Raw genomic sequence first — 23,572 nt, 5'->3', positions numbered from 1 at the left:
TTCAGAGAAAAGAGGATTAGCTGCTATATATCAGTTATAATTGTACGTGAATGCTAGAAAAGTATTTATTGGATTCAACACTGAACACTCCAAGAAATTAAATGTTATAATGATAATTGAAATAGCAAATGATTATTTTTAATTTTTTGAGATATCAAAACAATGACTATTTTGTTGAAATGATATTAATGATACATTCCCTCCAATGGTACAAGTCCCATCCCATCTCATCCCTTTCCATCTTCTCATCCTGTTCATTTTATTTCATAAATCTTCCTCAAAGGGTCTACCCAAATTGCTGGAGGCTTTCCCCTAGATTCTCCTGATGTTATATAGTATACAAGTTGTCCTCTAGTTCACTGTGTAGCTGGTCTTCCCTTCCTTTTGGGTCCTGAATCTAAATATTATGGATTGAGAGCGGAAAGAGACCTTTAAAGTTACCTTGTTGAATTTACTCTCTCTGATATTGTTTATGCTCCTTCCTGGGCAAAGTTCTTCATTCATAATATTCTGCAGCTGACTTAGGGCCACTATGCATCTTTCCAAGAACCTTTCAGAAACTTACAATTCTGATTTTCTGGCGATTATAGTATAATTTATTTGTATTCAAATAACCAGACAATTACTAGTGTTAAAAATATTTTTTTAAAAAATCAGTAAGAATTTGGGGTCAGTTAAAAACCTATGCAGCTACTGAAATGCAATTCAGCCTGCTCTCCTTTTATTCAATTCTGAACCTCAGAGCTATACATCTTCATCCCTTGTCCAAGATGTGTATCTCTTTGAGCTTTCCTTTAACACCTTATCTTAGCCTGGATAAGAAGCATGGTTTTTCTTGTATGGTTAATTGGGTTGAACTCTTCTGAGTGATTATGAATTATAAGACTCCAATGTTTCCGAACAAAAATGTGATCGATCATTCACAAACTGGAAGATCTGAGTACACATCTGAGTAACATATAGGGAATACTCTCATCTGGACTCCACTGGACTGGACATCCTCCAAAATTGAAGCAAATTTCTTTTGCCCAGCATTTATCTCCCTGTTTATGCTTAATTTGATATTATTGATCACAAGGTAGCTAAACAGTCTCTGTTGTTATATCTTTCAAGGAATCTTGTGTGATTCTGAAATACACATAGGAGATATTTTGTTGGAGGAAAACTGTAAAGGTGGCATTTTGTACTAACAAATTATATGCTTATCTATAGACAATAAATGTAAGCAAAATGCCTTAAGTATTGTATTTTTCCTATCTTTCAGTTAGTTGTGCAATGTAAAACTGATTTATATAGAACTCTTATTTGCAAAAGTCTTCATATTCACTTTTTATATTTTCAAAGATTTTTTTGATACATGTATATAGATTATTCTTATAAAGACTTTTTTTTACAGACAATAATTTTGGCACATAAGCCTTTAATTATCTCAATTATCTTGTTTCAATAATTATAATATATGTGGTCTTCTCTCCTTTTTTAAAGACTTGAGCAAGAATCCTTCAATGTCTTTAAAATTGTTTTGTCTCTAACATGGCCCTCCTAATATGGCTTTTGTTTGGTCAACCTACCTCTGTCCAGTCTTTATTTTGTTTAATGTAATTTTTACTTCTAGAAGGTAACAATTTTTTATTTAATTTTATTAATTATGACTTAAGAGATTTTTAAGGGTATTTAATAAAAAGGTGAACATTAGAATTAATTGTTAAAGCAATTTCTTAGTTTTTTGTTGTTGTTACTGTTATTGAAAGAACATTAAGGTTTCATACTCAATTAAAATTTAGACTTAAGAAAAGACTGAAAAGTCAATTCACAAAAAACTTTAAAGAAAAATCCCACATAGAATATCTTCAAATAAAGAAGTATTTTTAACCTGTTAATAGTCAAGTTGTGTGTTGTTAGAATCATGTAAAAATGATAATCACATTGACTCATATGAAATCCAATAATTAATAACTGAAGTGACTGTTTACCAAATTACTAGATAAAAAGAAAGAAAGAAAAAAACCCTTTTATTTTTATTGAGTGGCCATAGAAGATATCTGTGGGCAAACAAAAGCAACAAATGGATATTGTTCAACAGAGCCTTAACCTGAAAAGGGGGGGGGGGGGGGAATATATATATACATATATATATATATATATATATATATATATATATATATGTAGGTATGCTCACATAAATAATAATGCATTTGTGTAGTTTCTTAACTATAGGAAAAAATAAGACTGATCACATAAATAATTACTTATTGCTGCGATATTACATTTACATCATTCTCATTCTCCTTGTTATTCACATTTATCTATGATTGCCTCTAGTTATTTAATTCTGAACTGAACTTTATAAAATTTTACTCTGGATTGGACCCTGGTTCAAAGTATGTAGGCCCTGATTCTGAACTGTGGTATTCAAATATGTTAAATATTTTTATTAAGAAGAAAAGTCACAAGGTGTAATAAGATAACTTAAAGGCTACCTATTCTCAAGTAAATCAAATGGACAGACTATAGGATTACATGCAGACATATATTCATTTCTATTCATTTCAATCAACCACTGATTAATTAAATTATAATGGCCAAGTTTTTTAATTTCTCTGCTTTTCCAACTTTTTAATCTAAGTTAACTGAGAAAACTAAAGTAAGTTTCCCTTTTCCTCAAGGATAGCTATGAAAACGATTTTAAATGACAAACAGAAAAATACAGGTCTAGAAAACAAAAATTATTAAAATGATAGAAAATTAAACCTATGCATAAAGAAAGAAATATCAAAAGAAGAAACACTTTAGACAACTTGTCTTGATGTTTAGGAAGAGTTATAAAAATAACAGGATTCTCTCTCTTTTCTCAAAGAAAATGAACTTGAAATAAGAAAGTAAGAGATGTTTGAGTTAGATTTAGAAAGAACTTCCTAACAAGGTACAAACCACAGGAAAATGGTTCAAATATGGTTCACCATTAGGGATTTTGATTAATCCATTTTTAAGGGAGTCAGAAATCTTGGAAAGGTAGCAGGATTAATACAGTCTGACTCCTTTTAGAAGGGCCAAGAAAAACACAGATACAGCTGTTTCCTATCTTACAATTCCTTATCTTGTACTAAAATCAGCACTGACAGGAAAGCCCTGAAATTGCCCTTTGGCATTTGGCCAGATATGAGAAATGTGAAAAATGGTAAAAACAAATTAGTATATGAACAAATGTATACATTTATCTTGAACACATCTGTAGTTTTTGTAAGAAATAGAACTAGTGAAGTTGAGTTTCAAAAAAGATTCAACTTTTTTCATCCCTCTAAAAGTGTTTTGTAAAGATAGATATACACACAAAACGTGTTGCATTTTACTTAAAGGATAAATTGACAAACAGTTATGCCCCCAAAAGGTATTAAAATTGTTTGTCAGGTTTGTTAACATTTTCTTGTTCCACTAGATCAACAAGAAATCACACTAATTGGTGCAGTTGGATATTTCTTAGCTTTAATTTGCAACTGACATCTTTCTTGTCTGCACTTGAATGACAAATTAACACTCCTTTCTACTTGGTTGTGTTGAGACTTGTTGAGGACAGCAATATAAAATTCTTTAAATGAAAAGTGAGCACCGACATTTTACAAACACCAACAGTTAAGAAAGGCTACATTTTTTTCCCTATGATATTTTCTCATCCTTTAAGAAGCAAAGAATGAAAGTAAAACAATTAAAGTTCTATGAAAATAGACTGGTGGGGCAGCTAGGTGGGGCAGTAAAACCAGCCCTGAAGTCAGGAGGACCTGAGTTCAAATGTGAACTCAGACACTTAACACTTCATAGCTGTGTGACCCTGGGCAAGTCACTTAAAAGCCCCAATTCCCTCAGCAAAAAAAGAAAAGAAAAAACCTATTGGGGACATAAGATTAACAAAAGTGAAAATAAGGAATAATATTATTAAGTATTCAACAATATAATTAAGTATTCAATTAACATGAAAATCATACTACACATAATTTAAATGTGTTGACTCAGAAGCCATTTCAGAAGGTCCACATAAGCAGTGATTAATAGAAATTCAGGTAATAGAAATCTTCATAAAAGGTTATCTATCTTTGCCAATTCACATTTCTGGATAAATCACTTAACTTTTTCAAGCCTCAGTTTCCACATCTGCAAGATAAGGATTCAATTCAGTTCAAACTTCCCTCTTTAGAACTGGAATGAAAACTACCCTAGACCCTAGCCCTCAAGCCAATTACTTTCCCTTGGGTTAGAATATGTGGAATGTAATTTGAAACAAATCAGGAAAGTTTGCACATAGGAAGTTGCAACTGACTTGGGACTTAAATTCATGTTGCCTAACATCTTGTACACACCCTGGCACAGAGTAAGTACTCAAGAAATGCTTATAGAATTAAACTGAAGAGGTAGAAGTGAAGAAGGAAAGCATTACAGATATGGGATGTATAGCTTGTGTGAAGATACAGAGACAGGTCAGAGAAGGTTAGTTTCAGGGAACTTCTAAGTCAGTGAGGTAAATAACATGAAAGAAGCTTGCAAAGACTGGTTGTAAGATAATAGTATTCTTTAATTCCTAGGCTGACTAGTTTGTATTTTATTCCTGAGATAACAAAAAGTCACTGAAATTTTTTCAGCAGGAAAGTCACTATCATACCTTAGGAAAATCATTTTGGAGACTGTGTAGTATGGATTGGAGAGGAAAGAGTCTCGGAGAAAGAAGAACAATTAGGACATTTTTGATGACATTCATATATTTTTGATATTATGCTTAAATTTCAAAGATATTCAAACACAATTTGAGTTATTATTCTTTCACCCTTTGGGAGGGAGTATATTCATATTTGTTAAGTTTGTGTTACATCAATCCATTCAATACTAGAAATCTATGGACATTATTGCAAACTTCTCTTTTTCTTAATCACCCTCTCATAGCTCTTTTTTACTCCACTAAACTTCTTTGGGTTCTAGGTGCTCAAAGCCATGGCAGATCTTGGCTCCTAAACTCTGTATCAACTGAAGAGGCCAGGTTAAATTTATAGGACTTGAATGGCAGACAAATATACACATATCACACATGCTACATACATGATATATATAAAGGATGTATATTTGTTTGAATGGACCCCCAAAAGGAGAATTGAGAATGATTAGTGGAATTTACAGAGAAGCATATTTAGGCTCTAAATAAGGAAAAACTTTCATACTCAGAGCTGTCCAATAGTGGAATGAGCTGCCTTCAAAATAATGGCTTCCCTACCACTGGAAATCTAAAAGGGGTGGATAAACACTTGTTGGAATATGGAAGGGGAAGGATTCTTCTGGATAAACTACTTGTCCTCATATTCTTGACATTTTTCTTCTTCATTCCTCACTCTCTAGATCTTTTCTATTCACATGGGAACCCAAACACCGAATCCTATGCTGTTAGAGGAAATAAGCAATGTTGATTTTTGAAAACATTTTCACTTTATTAAATTCTCACTCACACAAGCTAAATGTATGAAGAATGCAGCTACAGGATTACTGTCATTTAAGTTCTCTAGTGCTTACTTCCTTGTCTGAGAGAATGAAAATAATAAGCCAGATTTCTAACATGCTTTCTAGATCTAAATTTTATAAATCTTTCCAGGCTGTATTATTTTTACCACTCAGGAAACTTAGTGGTAGGCTATTTTAGTCTACTTGGACTTTGCTTTCTCTTTCCTCAAAGTAATCTTTATAGCATGTCACTCTTAGGGATGAAGCTATTTATGCTCAACTGAGTTCAGACTTGATCCAGTGGCCCTGAAACAACCTTAATAAGCAAATGGTAAAAATGAATAGTTGTCTCAAGACCCTTATGCAAGAAGACCATATGCCAAACCAACAAAAAGATCAGAGCAAAGTCAACACTAATCAAAGACTAAGTAAAATGAAACTCAGCACAGGTGATTGAAGAGAGGAAAGATTGATCAATTAGGCTGTTTTCAGCTCTAAGTTCTAGATTAGTTCCAGAATTTTACTTTTCTACTTTCCAGGGTTACTACAATCTTTTTCTTCTTAGGTTGGGTAAATATTATTTTTTCCTAATTACTTGTAAAGATAGTTTTCAACATTTATTTTTATAACATTTTAAGTTTCAAATTTTTTCCTTCTGTCATCTCCCCTCCCCAAGATAGCAAGAAATTAGATATAGGTTTTATTTGTACAATCATGTAAATATTGTAAAAAGAGGGAAAATTTAAAATTTACTATAATCATTAAGAAATTTTTCATCCAGTTTTTCTCATAAAGAGATCTGAAATTCTCAAACTGATACCTCAATAAATAATGAATTACCACAAAGACTGAGCTTTAGGGTTTAGTTGTGATAATTTAAAGAAAAAGGTAATTTTATGATATCATAGTTCTAACCTCATATTAAAATATATAGTTTCTATCTTATTCTATTATCTTTTTTTGATTTCCTGGATAATACTGTTAGGAGACAAGACTTACATATGTAACAATTAGAAAATGAACAAGCAAGCATTTATGAAGTGCCTATGCTAGATAATAAAACACTAAATGTCATCGTGTCAATGTCATATACTTGACTGTATGCTATAAAAGGAAAGAATAACATTAGTTTGAATTATAAAGAAAAGTTTTCCAATGACATCCATATCCATAGAGAACTATGCGACTGAATGTGGATTGAAACATTATTTTCACCTTTTTTTTTTGTTAGCTTTTTCTTTCTTGTGGACTTTTCCCCTTTTGGTCTGATTTTTCTTGCACAACATGACAAATGTGGAAATATCTTTTAAAAGATTGTACATGCATAATCTACATCATATTGCTTGCTAATGAGGAGGAAGAAGATAAAAGGCAAAAGGAGAAAAAAAACTGGAACACAAAATCTTACAAAATTAATGTTGAAAACTATCTTTAATTTTAGAAAAATAAAATACCATTCAGAAAAAAATTGAAAGATTTCTTGTAGAAGGACTTTGAAGAAACAGTATGTGGTTCTATGTATAGTAGAAATTTAGCATTTGTTCAGTATAAAAGTTCATGTATCCATAAAAATTAGTTATAGTAAGATTTCATAAACTTCACAAGATAAAGATAAAATACATTATCTTTTACGAAAACATTATAAGAATTATAAAATGTTTTTCTTCAGATTCAGAGAAAGATACCATGTGATACCTTGCCATGGTCATATTGCTAATTAAGCCAAAACTGACACCAGAATCTAGGTCTCCTGACTTTCAAACATAAAGACAATCTCTTTCAACTTGCCATCATTTTATGTAATTCTTTATGTAGTTTAAAAAACTCAATATAATATTTCCTCTGTAAGAATGGTAATTATTTAAAAATAACATGGGATGTTTTATCATAGAGTGCTTATGCATGTAAAAGACATAACTATGGCTAAGTCATTGTCTTTCAAGTCATTTATTCTCTTGAGACCTTGACTGTTTTTGACATCTTTTTAAAGTTAAAAACTAACACTTTCGTGTAAAGTATGTAAGGTTAATGAAACATCAGGGCATGAACACACACCAGACATCCTTTTCGGAGCCAGAGGCTTTTCTCCCCTTTGTGTTCATTTCCTGTAAAGTCTGATGTTTCAAAAGAACACTAAAGAAGTTCAGATTTTTGTTTACAAGTTAGACATCAAGAAACCTAAAGAATTTTAAGTTGACTACTATAATTGGAAAATTGTTCCATGAATCTCTTAAGTCAAAATATGAACTACTTTTAGCCTATTCTTTTCTCATATAAGTATACAGAAAAAAATGAAGTCAAAGAATACACGATCCAGGCAAGTATGCTAGGGAGAGAAAGGCAAATATAAGATATAATTTTATTTCCTGGACTAGAGTCAATAGAATGTGTAACATATATTTATATGTCTGTTTATTAGAGATGGAGAAATCCAACAGAAATATAAACCAGAAATAAATTATACAGCTGAGTTAACTATTGGCAAGCTGATTTATGGAAACTTCTGATTAAGAATATTAATGTTTATTTTTATGGATATAATTAGTCTAGTCCAATATCCTTTTTCATTCATAAAATAATATTGTACCATTTCCTTCCTTGTGTAGCATTTTGGACAGTAGAGTCCAAATGTTGTAGCCATGCTTTTGATGGAGAGAAGAATTTATAGCATTAACTATAAGTTTTCAACTTTCCATCTTATTATTTTCTTCTTCCATTTTTCCTTAAACATTTGGGAGAATCTGGTTTAACTGCCTCTTGCCCAACTTTGTCACCATTGCTAGTGCTTTCCCTGAGAGATTACCTTCCAGATACTCTGTATGCATCTTGTATATATTGTTATATGTATGTTCTTTCCCATTAAAGTGTAAGCTCCTGCAAGGATTGTATATGTCTTTTGTTGTATCCTTAGCACTTATTATGTAGTTGACACTTAATACTTGTTGACTGACAAACTTATAACCTTTTTTCAGTCCTAAACTTTTACAACTCCTTTGTAGCATTTGACAATATTAATCATTCTCTCTCTTCCTCACATATGTTCTCTTCTTTTTGAGTTTTCCTTTACTGCTTTCTCTTAGTACTCCTCTTATCTGTCTAATCACACTCTTGCATTATTTATAGGCTGTCATCTCAGTGTGGGTTAGATGGCATTATTAAAGGTTACTTCCTTTTGAGTTATTTAATATGTTCATATATTTTTTTCAGTGTTTTGCCTTGCTGATATCTCATACAATCATAAGATCATCTATCCAGTTCCAATTTTTAAGGAGTTATTTTCTTCATAAGGTTCTGTACTTTCTTTTTTTTTTTTTTTTAGCAAACTCTTAATTTTCTTTTCATAATTTGTTCAATGACCACCTTTATGCAAATGAATCATAGATTTACAAATCTAGCCCTGGTCTTTCAAGATTATCTCTTGCTCTATGAATTGCCTATTTCCAATTGTATATCCCATAAAAATGTCAAACTTAACATATCCAAAGTAGAACTCATCTTTCCCTTAAAATTCATTCCTCTTCTGAAATTCTCTTTGTTGAAAATCTTGCCAACTTTTCAGACATCTTATTTCCAAACTTGAAGTTACCCTTGATTTCTTAATCTCCTCAGGGCATATAACCAATCAGTTACTAAGCTTTGTCACTTGTACCTTCATAACATCTCTCATAATCATTTTTTTTTCTCTCCACTCATATAGCCATCACTTTAGTTCAAACCTTCATTACCTTTTATCTATACTATTATAATAGTCTCTCCCCTTAAGATTCTTCCCTCTCCAATCTCAACTGTGGCTCCAATGGTTCTTTTATTCTTTCTGAATACTTTAAATATTTTCAATTTGATGTGTGAGCTCTTGACTTTGGTTATAGTATTCACGGGAATTTTCATTTTGGAGTTTCTTTTAGGAGGTGATCAGTGGATTCTTTTGATTTCTGTTCTGTTCTTCAGTACTACCTGAGCAGTTGTCCTTTATAACTGATGATAAGCCTAATCATATGAGCCTCTAAGAATTTATTAATTAGTTCTATTCTAAAAGACTTTACAACATGACAGAATCTTCCAAGAGTTTCCTATCCACCTTCACATTTTTGAAAATGTTAGTTCACCTCTATGCTAATGAGAAGGCTCAACACTGAAAATGAGTACTGAGGACAAACTAAATTCGAGAAACTAAGCTATATGACTTTGAGCATAGGGAATGGAGCAGTGATTCAGTTCTAACTTTTAACCCAGCATATAGACCTGTAATGAAAATACAGGGTAGGAATCCAAGACCAAAGAAATCCAATAGGTCAATTCACTAACATAAAATCTAAAGTCAAGGAGAAGCCTAGAGGAATTAGCAAACAAAAAAAGAAATCAATCACAAAGAGCTTTTATAGTGAGAGGAAAGCAAGACACAAACAGAAGACAATGATTTCAAAACATGTAAAAACAAAGCCTCAGGGAAAAAAATGCAGACTAAACACAAGCTCAATATGAATTCCCAGGAGAGCTAAAGAAAACATTTTTTTTAAATATTTAAAAAATAAAACTAAAAGAGGGGGAAAATGGGAAAGGAAATCACAGCTATGTAACAAAGTTATAAAGAAAATTGATAGCTTGCTAAAAAGGGGTATAAACCTTGCTAAAGGAAAAGCTGAATGAGTTATACTAAAATAAGTTATACTAAGAAATATTAAAACTACAATTGTGAAGGATGTCAATCTACTTCCCTCAGTTCTACATAAATCTAACTATAAAATGAACAAGAAAAAAAGTTAAGGAAATGAACAATTTTAGAAAAGTTATATGATAGACCTTTAGGGAATAATGAATGGGAATAGAGAGAAGTATGCCTACTCTCAACTATGGATCTCATCTTCACAAAACCTGACCACATATTAGAGCATAAAAATCTCACTTAAATGCAAAAAAAAAAAAAAAAAAAAAAAGCAGAAATACTAAATTTTTCTTTTCCTGACTATAATGCAATAGAAATTATGATCAATAAAAGGCCTTTGAATAAAAATTAACTGTAAACTAAATAACTTAATCCAAAGGAACAGATGAATCAAAGGAAAGAAATCATAGGAACAATCATTTTAATAATGATAAAACAACAATGGGACAACATAAGAAAGCTTATAAGACGCTGTCAAAACAGTATCCAGGGAAAAATTTCTATTTCTAAATATTTACATCAGTAAAAAAAGAGAAAGAGTAGATTAATGATTGGATTATTTAACTACAAAAATAAGAAAACAAGCAATTATTAAAACCTCTTTAAATATCAATCTAGAAATCCTTAACATCAAAGGAGAGATTAACAAACTGATTTAAAAAATTATTACTAAACTAATATATAAACTAGGAGCTGTTTTTTAATTAATAAAATAGACAAATCATTGACTAACTTGATATTTTTTAAAAAAGAAGAAAACCAAATTACCGAGGTATCAAAATTTTTTTTAAAAAGTGACTTTACAACCAATGAAGATGAAACAGAAGCAATTATTAGGACCTATTTTACACATAATATACCAATAAAACTAACAATTCTAATGGAATGGATGAATATTTACAAAAATATAAACTGGCCAAATTAACAAAAAAGAAAACAAAGTATTGAAATAACTATGTTAGAAAAGGAAACTGAAGAAGCTATAAATGAATTCTTTAAGGAAAAACTTAGGACCACCTGGATTTAAAGTGAATTCTACCAAATATTTTAAAAAAAACCAATTAATTCCAATATTACACAAAGAAAAAATAGTTAAGGAAAAAAGTTCTACTTAATTCCTTTAAAAGCACAATAACTTTTTAATAACACAATGATACCTAAATCAGAGTGAGCCAAAAGAAAAGTATAGAATAATTTCTCTAATGAATATTGATATACAAATTTAAGTAAAATATAACAAGAAAATGCCTCTGGAGCAAGTCATTTAATTTTGTTTGCCTCAGTTTCGTAATCTGCAAAATGAGGTGGAGAATGAAATGGCAAACCACTCTAGTATGTTTGCCAAGAAAACCCCAAATACGTTTTATTAAAATGACTGATTAACAACAACAGCAAATCTGCTCTTCTCTGGTTATTAGTGATTTGGAGCAGTCTTTCATTTACAATCTGCAACTCTTTTTTTTTTTGTTTGCATTTCTTTTAACAGTGTATCCAGTAAGAAATGATGGTCTTACATCTTGGTGTTAATATTTTCCCATATATTTTTAAGGTATCAGTTCTTTATCAGAAATATATAAAGGAAAAGTTTTTCCCTTCAATTGCTTATTTTTCTTTTTTGTCCTAGTTGATTGATTTTATTTGTGTAAAAGTAATTCAATTTCACATACTGAACACAATCCATTTAATACTTTTGCCTCTATTTCTAGTTTGGTTAAGAATTTTCCTTTCCAAACCATAGTTTTTTTTTAAATGGGCAAACATGAGATGTCATTATAATTTTATTCAGAAGAAAATAATGATGGACATAGATGAAAAAGCAACACAGGTATCTAGTACACAAACAGGGGGCAAAGAAAAAGATGATTTCTCTTTAGGATAGTAGAAGCTGAAAGGAGAAAACAGTATTGAGTAATTATGGAATCTAAACTTTTCTTGGTGAGGCGATGCAATGATATTCCAAAGTCAGAAACATTTAATGTAGCTAAGGGAGAGAACCTTAGTTTTAGGGAGAGATCTTGAATTGGGTACAGTTGGACTTGGGGCCTGAACAGGGACATTGAGATAAAGGAAATTCTGTAAAATATAGACTCTAAGTTGAATAGCCCCCAACTAGATAATTGTAACTGTCCACTTTTAAAAGCTTAAGAAGTAGTACAAGATAGTATTTAGAATTGGCCTTAGAACCAAGAGTAAATTCAGCACTGCTCTGACATATACTGACTGTATTACCTGGGGACAATTCACAATCTCTCAAAGCTCAAAATATCTTTCTAAGATTCTAAGTTTCAGCGAAGATGTTGACTGACCACTAATACAAAGTTTCCTCACCCAAGAATTTCTTTTATCACTGAAATTACAGTTTACTTCCTATTTTGTTAAGTGTATACCTAAATTCTCAACACTTGTGATTTGTTTTTCTATTTAATAAGACTAATTTTAGAATATATATCAGAATAACTAAATAGGAGAAAGACAGAGGTAATAAAAGGAGTACTACTGTTTCTACTAAGATAATATCCACAGGAAAAAAATACTAAATAAATAAACTTACTTTTAAACTATCTTCAGTATTCAAGAAACCTGAAAACTACCAAATCCTAAAATAATTTCTACTATAATAATAATGTAATAATTCCTAATTTATAAGAAGTCATATATAAAAAGGTTGCCAGTGTCTGCTCTAGCTTTCCAAGTACTAGACAAAAGCTCTTTTATAAATAGGTGGAATCTGAATCTGAAAATTTATGCCATTTTGCTGAAAATTTAAGAATAATTGTTTTAAATTTCAAAACAAACCATTCTTTATTACAAATCAAATATATTGTCTTGTTATGTAATCAAACATACTTGAACACTTTAAAATTTTCTTTTTCAATTCAGTGTAACACATTATATGACCTGGCTAAATGCTAAAACACATAAACACTTTTTTTGAACCAAGGTGCCCTGAAAAATCCAGTATGAAGCAATTCTTTGTGTTCCTCTAAGATCTATTATAATACCAGATTATATGCTGAATTCATACTGATCAAGCAACTGTAGATTTATTCCTATGGTGAAGTGTATTAAAGTGTCCCAGTTGTATTCAGTTTCATTCATAAGTATTCATGCATTTAAACATTTTTAACTATTTAAACTGAGTACTTACTGATTGCCATGCTAGTGATTCCATGATCCGATGTTCACAACGTTCTAAATGTTTTATCATTTCCCTTGTCAAACTAGCTTCTGCCTTGATAAAGCTTTCAATCACTTTATAAAAATCAAATGCTTTTAAATCAAGTACATTCAGAATCCATGGAAAAGACAAATCTGTTCCGGAATCATGATTCTGGTATGTATTCCCTAAAAGTAAAAAAAGAAACCAGATTTATATGTGCATTGTTAAAAGTATTAAACCTTAGGCTCAAGGTCTCATCTATATTAGATTACAGGTAATCAACAGTAAATTTCTATTAAAATAAAAATGTGAAATTTAGAAATCCAGAGTTAGATTTAAAACAAAAAAGTTTTGGAGAATCACAAAATAGGTCCTTAAGTTATTTCTGGCAACATTACCAAAATACCCCAATCCATTCAAATAGTTCATTCAAATAATCTTTATAAATATCTGCTATATTTAATATGCTAGACTAGCAATTAAGGTAAATTAAACATGTATGTAATTACAGATCACATTTGAACTAGATAGAATTTAAATGAGCAGAGGTGAAAGAAGGTCATTCCAAGTAGAGAGATATGAACAAAGACACAAATGCAGGAAATTATGGCCAAAGTATGAAAAAGTAGCTCAGTAGGCTGAAACTATATGTGGAAAAGTAAAATGAGATAAGGCTGGCTGAATAAATGAAACTAAAAATTTTATTCAGCAAAACTGTCAAACTCATTCAATAAGAATTTGTTGGATACCTACTATGTGTCATGCACTGTGTTATGTGGTGGTTAACAGAAAGACAGTCTTTGCCTTCAGGAGGCTTACATGGGAGTAATAATATGCAAAGAGCTAAGTATATAGAAAATTTATATTTTATAATTTATAATTTATATTAAACACAAAGTTGTAGGATAATAGATTTAGAGTTAGAAGGGATTTTAGAAGTAATTTAGAACTCTCTAATTTTACAAATGAGGAAAATGAATCAATTCTCTAAAGATAAAGTTACAAAACTGATACTAATCTGTATTAATACAAGTAGATTAATAATAATAATTATAGCTAGCATTTACTGAGCCCTTTGCACATGTTATCTCACTTAGAATTCACAAAAAATCTAAGAGGTAATTACTATTATCATCTCTTTTTTACAAATGAGGAAACTGAGGCAAAGTGAAGTATGTTCAGGGTCACAATATCTAAAGATATTTAGATTTGAATTCACATCTTCCTGACTTCAAGACCAGCTCTCTCTACACTGTGCTATCTGAATATCAGGTTCATTCCCCATAAGCCTCTGCATCAAATAAAGGGTTTAGAGATCATTCTCCCAAAAGCAAATTAATTTGGGGGTGGGAGGAAGAAGCAAGTAGGTGAGTTACATGGTCATGTGCACATAGAGGGAAGATGATGGATACAGAAGAATGAACAAAGAAAGAATTGTAATAGCTCAAGAAAGAAGTAAAGACTATCTAAATTGGATTGGTTTTGCTGTGCGTAGAGGGAAAGAAATTAATAGATTCAAGAGATGCTATGAAATTATAGTTAATAATAGTATTTGGCAACTTATTAGAAAGGTATGGAAGGAGGGAAAGTTAAATAATAAAAACAACCAAGGATGACTCTTGAGGTTTTAAAATGATGAATGGAAGAATTTTGGTGTTTTCACCAAAAAAGAGTAGGATTTGGAGGGTGGAGATGCAGGGTAGTGGGAGAGGGGGTAGAATGGAGGAAGAAGGGTATGGAAAAGTTATGTTTTAAATAAACTGGGTTTGAGATGACCAGGACATTTAGATAGAAAGGTCTAACAGGAAAGAAATGAAGGCACAATATACAGATTTGGGAATCGTATGTATAAAGATAACTGAACTCTTAAGAGTTGATACAATCAAAAATGAAAGTATAAAAAGAGAATAAGGTTCAAGAGAAGAATCCCAAGGTACACCCTCAAAAAGGAAGATGTAGAGATATGAATTATAAAGCTGCAAAGAAGACTGAGAAAAAGCAATCAAGCTAGTAAAAAGAGAACTGAGAGAAAACAATGCTATAAAAACTCAGGAAAAAGTGTTTAGCATAAGGATTCTTAACTTGGGTTCTGTGAATTTTTTTTAATATTTTGATAACTATATTTCAATGTAATCAGTTTCTTCTGTAATCCCATGTATTTTATTTAAAGCATTTAAAAACATCATTTTGAGAAGAGAGTATGCTTCACTATACTATCAAAAGATTCTGTGACATACACAAAAAAGATTAAGAATCCCTGATCTAAAAGAAGAGATTATCAACAGTATGAAGAGCTACAAAGAGATCAAGAAAGACAAAGAATGAAGCAGTCTTGGAAATGGCATGAATGAAATAGCAATTTGGTAAACAATTATAATTTTATCAAGGACAGTGAAAAATTTTAACTCTTACAAAGTTGGGTTATTCTTTCATATAGAAATTACACAGCACTTCCACTGGCCTGACTTTGGTTTTTTTAAGTCTTTATATTGTCAGAGTTCTTTCAAAGAGTTCAACAGATACTATCTCATAAATATAATATGCCTTGCCTTAGGAGTCCCAGGTATATTTAAGTAATTCAGACTACTAATCCCTTAAATAAATTTTATGTTTAGGCATTATTCACAAGTACAGATCCAACTTAAAATCTTAACTTGTTAATAAGAAATAATAAATCACAGTCTCTTAAAAATAATTCTGAATCTGATACAGTTTAATTTCCAATTAGACTTACTGCCATATGTGGCCATAACAACCTCGACAGCACAAGCCAAAAGAGATGTATGGAAGATGTTATCATTCAGAAGTTTGCTGGAAAAAAAATGATGAAAAAATATTACTTTTTGTTTAACAAAAAAAAGGGAAAATTTCTACTAAAGTTAAGAACATTCACCTGAAGTTTTGAATAGATAAACGCTCTTCTTCCTAAAATAAAATTAAAAAAAAAAAAACAATGTAAATTGGAACTTTTTCCATTATAGCATTAGATATTATTCAATTTAATAAATGTTTATTAATCACTTATTCATAAGGCATTATGCTAGAGACAGGGAGATATAAAAATAAAGTAAAATACAATGGGTGGCTTGAGTTTAAAAAATCAAATAACTATTGCAAGAGAGATTGTGATAGAGCAGAAAAGGAGTCCACATAAAGTACTATATGAATTTTAAAGAGAAAACAACCACTTCTAGCTGAATGAACAGAAGGAGGTAATATATGAAGATGTCTTCTTTCCTCTTTTCACATACCTCAGAAGTGAGGTATGCTATGAATAAAGACATAGGATTGGAAAGAATGGGACAAAAATGAAGGATTAGTAAATATTACATTTTGACTGCAATATAGAGTATATGACAGGGAAAGAAGAAGAAGAAGGAGAAGGAGGAGGAGGAGGAGGAGACAAAATAATAATAGTAGTAGTAGTAGTAGCAGTAATAGTAGTAGTAGTAGTAGTAGCAGCAGCAGCAGCAGCAGCAGTAGTTAGTAATAGAGGTAGTAGTTGTTATAGTAGAAATAGTAGCAGCAGCAGCAGCAGCAGTAGTAGTAGTAGCAGTAGTAGAAGTAGTAACAATAGTAGTAGAAGTAATAGTAGTCAGTAGTAGAGGTAGTAATAGTAGTAGTAGTAGTAATAGTAGTAGTTATGGTCAGGAGGCTTTTACAGAGAAGCTGAATGCCTGAGCTAGGGTGTATGAGAGGAAGAGTAAAAAAAAAAAAAAAAAAAAAAAAAAAAAAAGATGAATTAGAGAATTATCTCAATAGGATGAAAGAACGGCTATGTGGGATGAAGGAAAAAGAACAATTAAAGTTAACTACAAGTTAGAACTTGGGGGACAGTCCCAAAATTGATATTATTAAGAGAAACTGAGAAGCCAAGGATAAAGCAGCTTTTGGGCAGGGGAGGGAATGAGTTTACTTTAAGAAATATATATTACATATATTTTAACATATTTAACATGTATTGGTCTACCTGCCATCTGGGGGAGGGAGTAGGGGGGAAGGAGGGGAAAAATTGGAACAAAAGATTTTACAATTGTCAATGCTGAAAAATTACCCATGCATATATCTTGTAAATAAAAAGCTATAATAATAATTTAAAATATATGTTTAAAGTTTAGGGTAAATTTCTAGACATATATATGTATTATTTTTTCCTTGGGAGGCAACTGGAGTTAGGCAACTTGCCTATGGGCACACAAGCTAGTAAGTATTAAACGTCAGAGGTTGGATTTGAACTGAAATCCTCTTATTCCAGGGCTAGTGCATTATCCACTGTGCCATTTAGCTATCCTCAAGGCAGATATATTTGGCAACCACTGAAATTTACCAAATATGAGTTAAGAAAACCAGAAATTTCAGTCTTTTTTTCATCTCCTTGGGAGAACTGGCTCAGGGAGCAGGACTTGTCAAATCTTTACAGGCTTAATGATTGATCCATGTATAGAAGCAACCATGAGCAAGAAGAGCACCAAGAATATCAGGGTTACAGTAACTACTTTCCTTGGTATCTACCTTGATTAAACACAGTGTTTCCCTCTCCTTTTTTTTTTTTTTTTTTTTTTTTTTTTAGTTTAAAGCCCTGACACATAGCAGGCCCTTAATAAATACTTAGTGATTGATTATATGCCCAGGAAGGCACAAGGAAGATATCTCAATTGTTAAGTTAACAGAGTTGCCTTGGTATCTCCTCAGCAAAAGTCGTTGACTTTTCTATTCTTCTGATGGTCTCTTCACCTGCTAGTACATTATCTTTCTTTGAAAGACAAGTACCATCACTTTATTCCTCAGAGAGTGCAGCTTCTACCTCTTCAGGAAATGCTTCATATATTTAATTTCTCTTGCTCTTGGATTGAATGTATTATTCTTTTACTTTAAAACATAAAAGAGGTCATGCTCCTGTTCCAAGTCTTTAGATTTCTTTTTACACTGAAGTCCTTTGTTTTGGGGGCTTTTGTTGTTGTTGCTGTTGTTTTTTGCCTACTAAGGAATACTTTATTCTCTTCATAAGCTGATGGTAGAACAGTGGTAGTAGGTGAGGAGGATAGATTAAAGAGTAAAATATCACAGTAATGATGAAAAATGGATTTGAAAAAAGTCAGTGATATGGAGAGGCAAATATTCAAAGAGAAGAACTTCAGAATTCATAATCCTGAAAGAGGAACAGAATTAAATGTTGAGGTAAAAGTTGTGACTACCTTTTCAGTCTCTGAAGTAGAAGAGAGATGAAGATTATGAAAGTTAAATAAATAGTTCAGAGAATTATGTGGACAGGGCCTTAACAGAGGTATTATTAAATATAACAAAATCTCTAAAAATGATGTTAGAAATAAAGAGAAATCAGGTATAAAAGTTTTTGAGAAAGGCTGAAGAATAGAATAGAAGCTGATAGATTATAGGCATTAATTAGGAAAGAATGATATGAGCAAAGAACATGGATTTCAATTTTAATGTGTTAATTTTCACTTACTGATTTAAGCATAGATTCCATAACTCTGTAGTATAATCGCACTCCAAGTTTGTATCGCTTTAAAAAACCACACACACACACACACAGAAAAACACAAAAAAATGTAAGATACCATTGTTTTAAAAAAAACACAGAAAGGATTAGAGATCTTGAGATACAATGATGACCATTCAAATAAATAAGGCTGCCAATAATAATGGGTCATGAAAGCTAAAGGTAGAAAAACTAAGGAATAACACAGTGTTCTTTACATACCATAATGTTTCTAACACACCACTGATAGGGCTTATCTTATGGTGCTGTCACTAGCAATAGTAGATTCATACTTACACTTCAGTTTTCTTACCTAATCCACCAGGTTGTCATTTGTAAAAAAGATGACTTTCATAAAGGGTACAGGCTTTGGTCATGAAATAGCTCAGCATTTATCTGCATATATAAGGGTTTTTTTCTCCTTACTATTAATACTATGATTCAATTGGATGAACTGGTAAGAGCAAGTTCATTTTGGGACAGAAATAGACATAATATATACCATACATTTCCACCTCAGAGGATTTGCAGACATTATTTTGTAAAAGCAGTGATGTAAGAAAAATCAAACCTCCACCTTTGACTTCATGCCCTCTTACACCCTCATAAAGGAAGAAAATGAATCTCAGTGAAGTTAAATGCCCAGGGCAACAAAATTAATTAATGTTAAAGCCATGCCTAGAACCCAAATTTCCAAATTCCTAGCCTATCTATTATACCATATAGAATCAAAACAGACAAAAGTGTTAAGTGGATTCCAAATGTCTGATTTTCTGATTCATGCCCCAAAGCAAGCCTTTTAGTCAACTGAGGTCATAAGAGAGAAGGATAACCTGGATTATGGTAGTGTTAATTAATCAATAAGCATTAAATGCTTCCTGTAAGCCAGGTACTATTAGGTGATAAGGACAAAAAACAAAAAAAAAAAACCAAAAAAACCAACAAACTGGCATCTTACCTGTGACCCAATCTCTGCACATCCCTGGCCAACAGCCTCTGCAAATTTCTCTTTAAAGATGCGTCCAATATTCTCTACTCTTTTCAGGATACTTTCCTTAGGATTGACCGTACAATTCTTTAAAAGACAAAACAATATCTTCAGGTTTTTTTCCAAGTTCAATGAAGAAAAAGTTCTTTTAAAAAAAAACATGTAATATTTCCAAGTATGGTAAAGAGCAAAGTTAAATAATATTAATGACTAAGAAAACTGCCTACTGAAAGAAAGCAGCATCAGATTAATCTATCATCAATCCAAAAAGATCTGGGACACTTTTAAAATACTTTGAACAGAATTATACTTTAAACTACAAAACAGACATGAAAGTTGAATTAATTATCTTAGTAGCTTTTCCCAGTTTAAAATTTTGTCAGCTCAATGGGGAAAGTCAGTCAGTAAAAAAGTATTTATTAAGTTCCTCCTATGTGCCAGACACTCTATAAGTGCAAGTATACAAAGAAAGACAACATATAGTTCTTACCCTTGGAGAAACAATATGCAAACAACTATGTATAAAAAAAACCCAAACACTCCATACAGGATAAATAGGAAATAATCAACAAAGGCAAGGTAATAAAATTAGGAGGGAGTGGGTAAGGCTTCCTGGGCAAAGTGAAATTTTAATAAGAACTTGAAAGCTAGAGAAGTCAGAGGGTAGATATGAGACAGAGCATTCTAGGCATAAGAGATAGCCAATAAAAATTTCCTGTGGCCAGAGATGAAGCGTGTTCTAGTTTGAAAAAAAGTAAGAAGACTAGATAACTGGATCACTAAATAGGGATTGTGTAAAAAGACTACAATGAAAGGGAATTATAAATTATGAGGGAGATAGATTAGAAATCAAAAGGACTCTTTTTTCTTTTCTAAATGGTATATAAAGAAAGTACTTAATTTTGGTTCAATGTATGAATCATTTAGCCATTTAATCATCTGTCAAAACACAAAATGAGGGAGAGGGTTCGAAACATTTATACATTTTTATATAAATTATCTCAAAGGTCAAAACAGGAAAAAAAGAAAAAGGCCAAAAGGCTCCTTTTTACTCTTTTACAGAACATTTTCTACATTTCTGTTATTTTATTAAGAAAATAATTTTCAATATGCTTTTGAGGCATTTTAAGGAAAAAATGTGAACCAAATGCTAAATGCTTTTTATAGTCAAGCAAATTAAAAAATAATTACTATTTAAGGAATATTCCTTACTAGTTAAAGAATTATTAGCTATGATTTTATTAATGCTACATAGTCATTTAATGGCAGTCATAAATAAATCCTAAAAATCCTAGATATATAATATTCTAACTTTCAGATTCAGATTTCTTCATAAAATATCTTAAATAATACTGATTCATATATTGCCATAAAAACAGAATGAATATATTCTCTATCATTCATTACATTTTGGCTCAAGGTATAGAATGCAATCTTACATTGAAATAAGAAATAAGATTTTCTGATGGTTGATCACTTGCTGAATTTAGTATCATCACCAACTGTTGGATAGTATTCATGACAGCCCTGAAAGAAAAAAAAAAGTAAAAATGCTATATTCTGAAGAAATAGTAAAAGGAAAAAGAAAAGTTACTTATCTGATAAATTTAAACCTGATCTTCAAATCACTATCTCCATTTGGCTTCCATCAGCTTTCTAAAATATACATCACAATTAACTGTATGAATAGTCACTGTTTAAGAGATAATTAAATTGGAAAACTATCTCAATACATTAATCAGTATATTTATAAGTGTATAATTAGTTTATTAATAAAATTATATCAGAAAGAAATTTGACTTAAATTTTTAAAAACTGATATTTTATCTTAGATGGAAGATATAAAGTAGAACATTTAGACATGAACAGTTTTCATTAAGAATTAGAAGTTATTCTATTAAAATAGTGTTGTGGTAGAGTCCCCTTTTTTAGATACCTTCAAAATGGATACATAAAGACATATGCAAACATTAGTTCCAGATAATTTCAGTTTTTATTACTTGACATTGATCCCCTTAAATACCTTATGGCTTTGGTTTTACTTCAAATAGTTTCTGTTTTTCATATAATGTATATGGCAAGCACTTTAAGATTTCTAAAGTACTCTATAAATGTTTACATTAGTTTGAAAATTGTGGATAGGAAAGCAGTTGAGTAAATGTATGTCTAATTATAAAGAACAAAGAAATGTTCAACTAGAAGGTACATTAGAAAGTGTCAGTCAGTTTTTACAAAAGAGGAAACAGTACAGGAACAGTTAAGTGACCAGTCTAGAGTTAGACAGCTAAGTCTAGTGAAAAGGTCCAATCTTGAAACCTGTTCTCTGGATTCTCAGGTTATTTTCCACTATTCCCCAAGTACTTAAATACCAACAAAATATTAAACACTATATAAAAAATAATAGTAAAAAGTTTTTTTTTTAAATAGGTCTACATTCTCCAATTGATAAATGGTCAAAGGACAGGAACAGACAATTCTCAGATGAAGAAATTGAAACTATTTCTAGCCATATGAAAAGATGCTCCAAGTCATTATTAATCAGAGAAATGCAAATTAAGACAACTCTGAGTTACCATTAGACACCTGTCAGATTAGCTAGAATGACAGGGAAAGACAATGCGGAATGTTGGAGGGGATGTGGGAAAACTGGGACACTGATACATTGTTGGTGGAATTGTGAATACATCTAGCCATTCTGGAAAGCAATTTGGAACTATGCTCAAAAAGTTATCAAACTGTACATACTCTTTGACCCAGTAGTAACACTACTGGGCTTATATCCCAAAGAGATTTAAAGAAGGGAAAGAGACTTGTGTGTTCAAGAATGTTTGTGGCAGCCCTCTTTGTAAAGTAAAAGTAAAGTAAAAACTAAGTGGATGCCCATCAATTGGAGAATGGCTGAATAAATTGTGGTATATGTATGTTATGGAATATTATTGTTCTATAAGAAATGACCAGCAGGACGATTTCAGAAAGGCCTGGAGAGACTTACATGAACTGATGCTGAGTGAAATGAGCAGGACCAGAAGATCATTATGTACTTCAACAACAATATTATATGATGATCAATTCTGAATGACATGGCCCTCTCCAACAATGAGATGAACCAAATCAGTTCCAATAGAGCAGTAATGAACTGAACCAGCTACACCCAGAGAAAGAACTCTGGGAGGTGACTATGAACCACTACATAGAATTTCCAATCCCTCTATTTTTGTCTTCCTGCATTTCTGATTTCTTTCACAGGCTAATTGTACACTATTTCAAAGTCCAATTCTTTTTGTACAGCAAAATAACTGTTTATACATGTACACATATATTGTATTTAACTTATACTTTAACATATTTAACATGTATTGATCAACCTGCCATCTGGGGGAGGGGTGTAGGGAAAGAGGGGAAAAGTTGGAACAAAAGGCTTTGCAATTGTCAATACTGAAAAATTAAAAAGTTATAATAAAAAATAAAATAAAATAGAAGGCCTATACCTCACAGGAGTCTGTGGAGGAATTAAAGGCATCTCTTCATCAGGATGACTTTTTCTTGGTGTTCTCTCCATTTCAAAACTACAAAAGGACAGAAATGATGCTATTTCACACAAAGTCTTTGATCTTGAAAAGAATTGAACTACCTAAACTTATAAGTTCTTCCATACAGATCAAAAGAACAAAATATACTCTCTTCAATCACCTCATTTATTGTTTAATTGAACTGTGCAAAGAAAACTTCAATGTTAAGAGATAATATGTGGTCCCATGAATAATCCCCCTGAATGTAACATCAGAC

General features: G+C 31.3%; 1 protein-coding gene across 5 annotated transcripts in view; it reads right to left on the bottom strand.

Annotated features, from left to right (window-relative positions):
* Positions 1–23,572, bottom strand: part of RB1 (RB transcriptional corepressor 1) — a 172,437-nt gene that overhangs the window by 92,519 nt on the left and 56,346 nt on the right. For 4 of the 5 annotated variants that reach the window (XR_012488769.1, XM_074307714.1, XM_074307712.1 and 1 more), the window contains exons 11-17: positions 23,275–23,352; positions 21,226–21,313; positions 19,757–19,873; positions 18,766–18,822; positions 16,192–16,223; positions 16,033–16,109; positions 13,287–13,483 (exon numbers count right to left, since the gene is read on the bottom strand). Coding sequence is in view for 3 of the 5 variants with exons in the window: in XM_074307714.1 (XP_074163815.1) it covers positions 13,287–13,483; positions 16,033–16,109; positions 16,192–16,223; positions 18,766–18,822; positions 19,757–19,873; positions 21,226–21,313; positions 23,275–23,352 (646 nt within the window). In the remaining 2 variants the exon portion in view is untranslated. Of the gene's footprint in view, positions 1–13,286; positions 13,484–16,032; positions 16,138–16,191; positions 16,224–18,761; positions 18,823–19,756; positions 19,874–21,225; positions 21,314–23,274; positions 23,353–23,572 lie in introns of all 5 variants that reach the window. The other variant, XR_012488768.1, reaches the window with a different exon arrangement.

The sequence above is a fragment of the Sminthopsis crassicaudata genome, chromosome 3 (assembly GCF_048593235.1).
Source record: "Sminthopsis crassicaudata isolate SCR6 chromosome 3, ASM4859323v1, whole genome shotgun sequence".
Lineage (NCBI taxonomy): Eukaryota > Metazoa > Chordata > Mammalia > Dasyuromorphia > Dasyuridae > Sminthopsis > Sminthopsis crassicaudata.
This window is presented reverse-complemented; position numbering and strand designations above follow the sequence as displayed.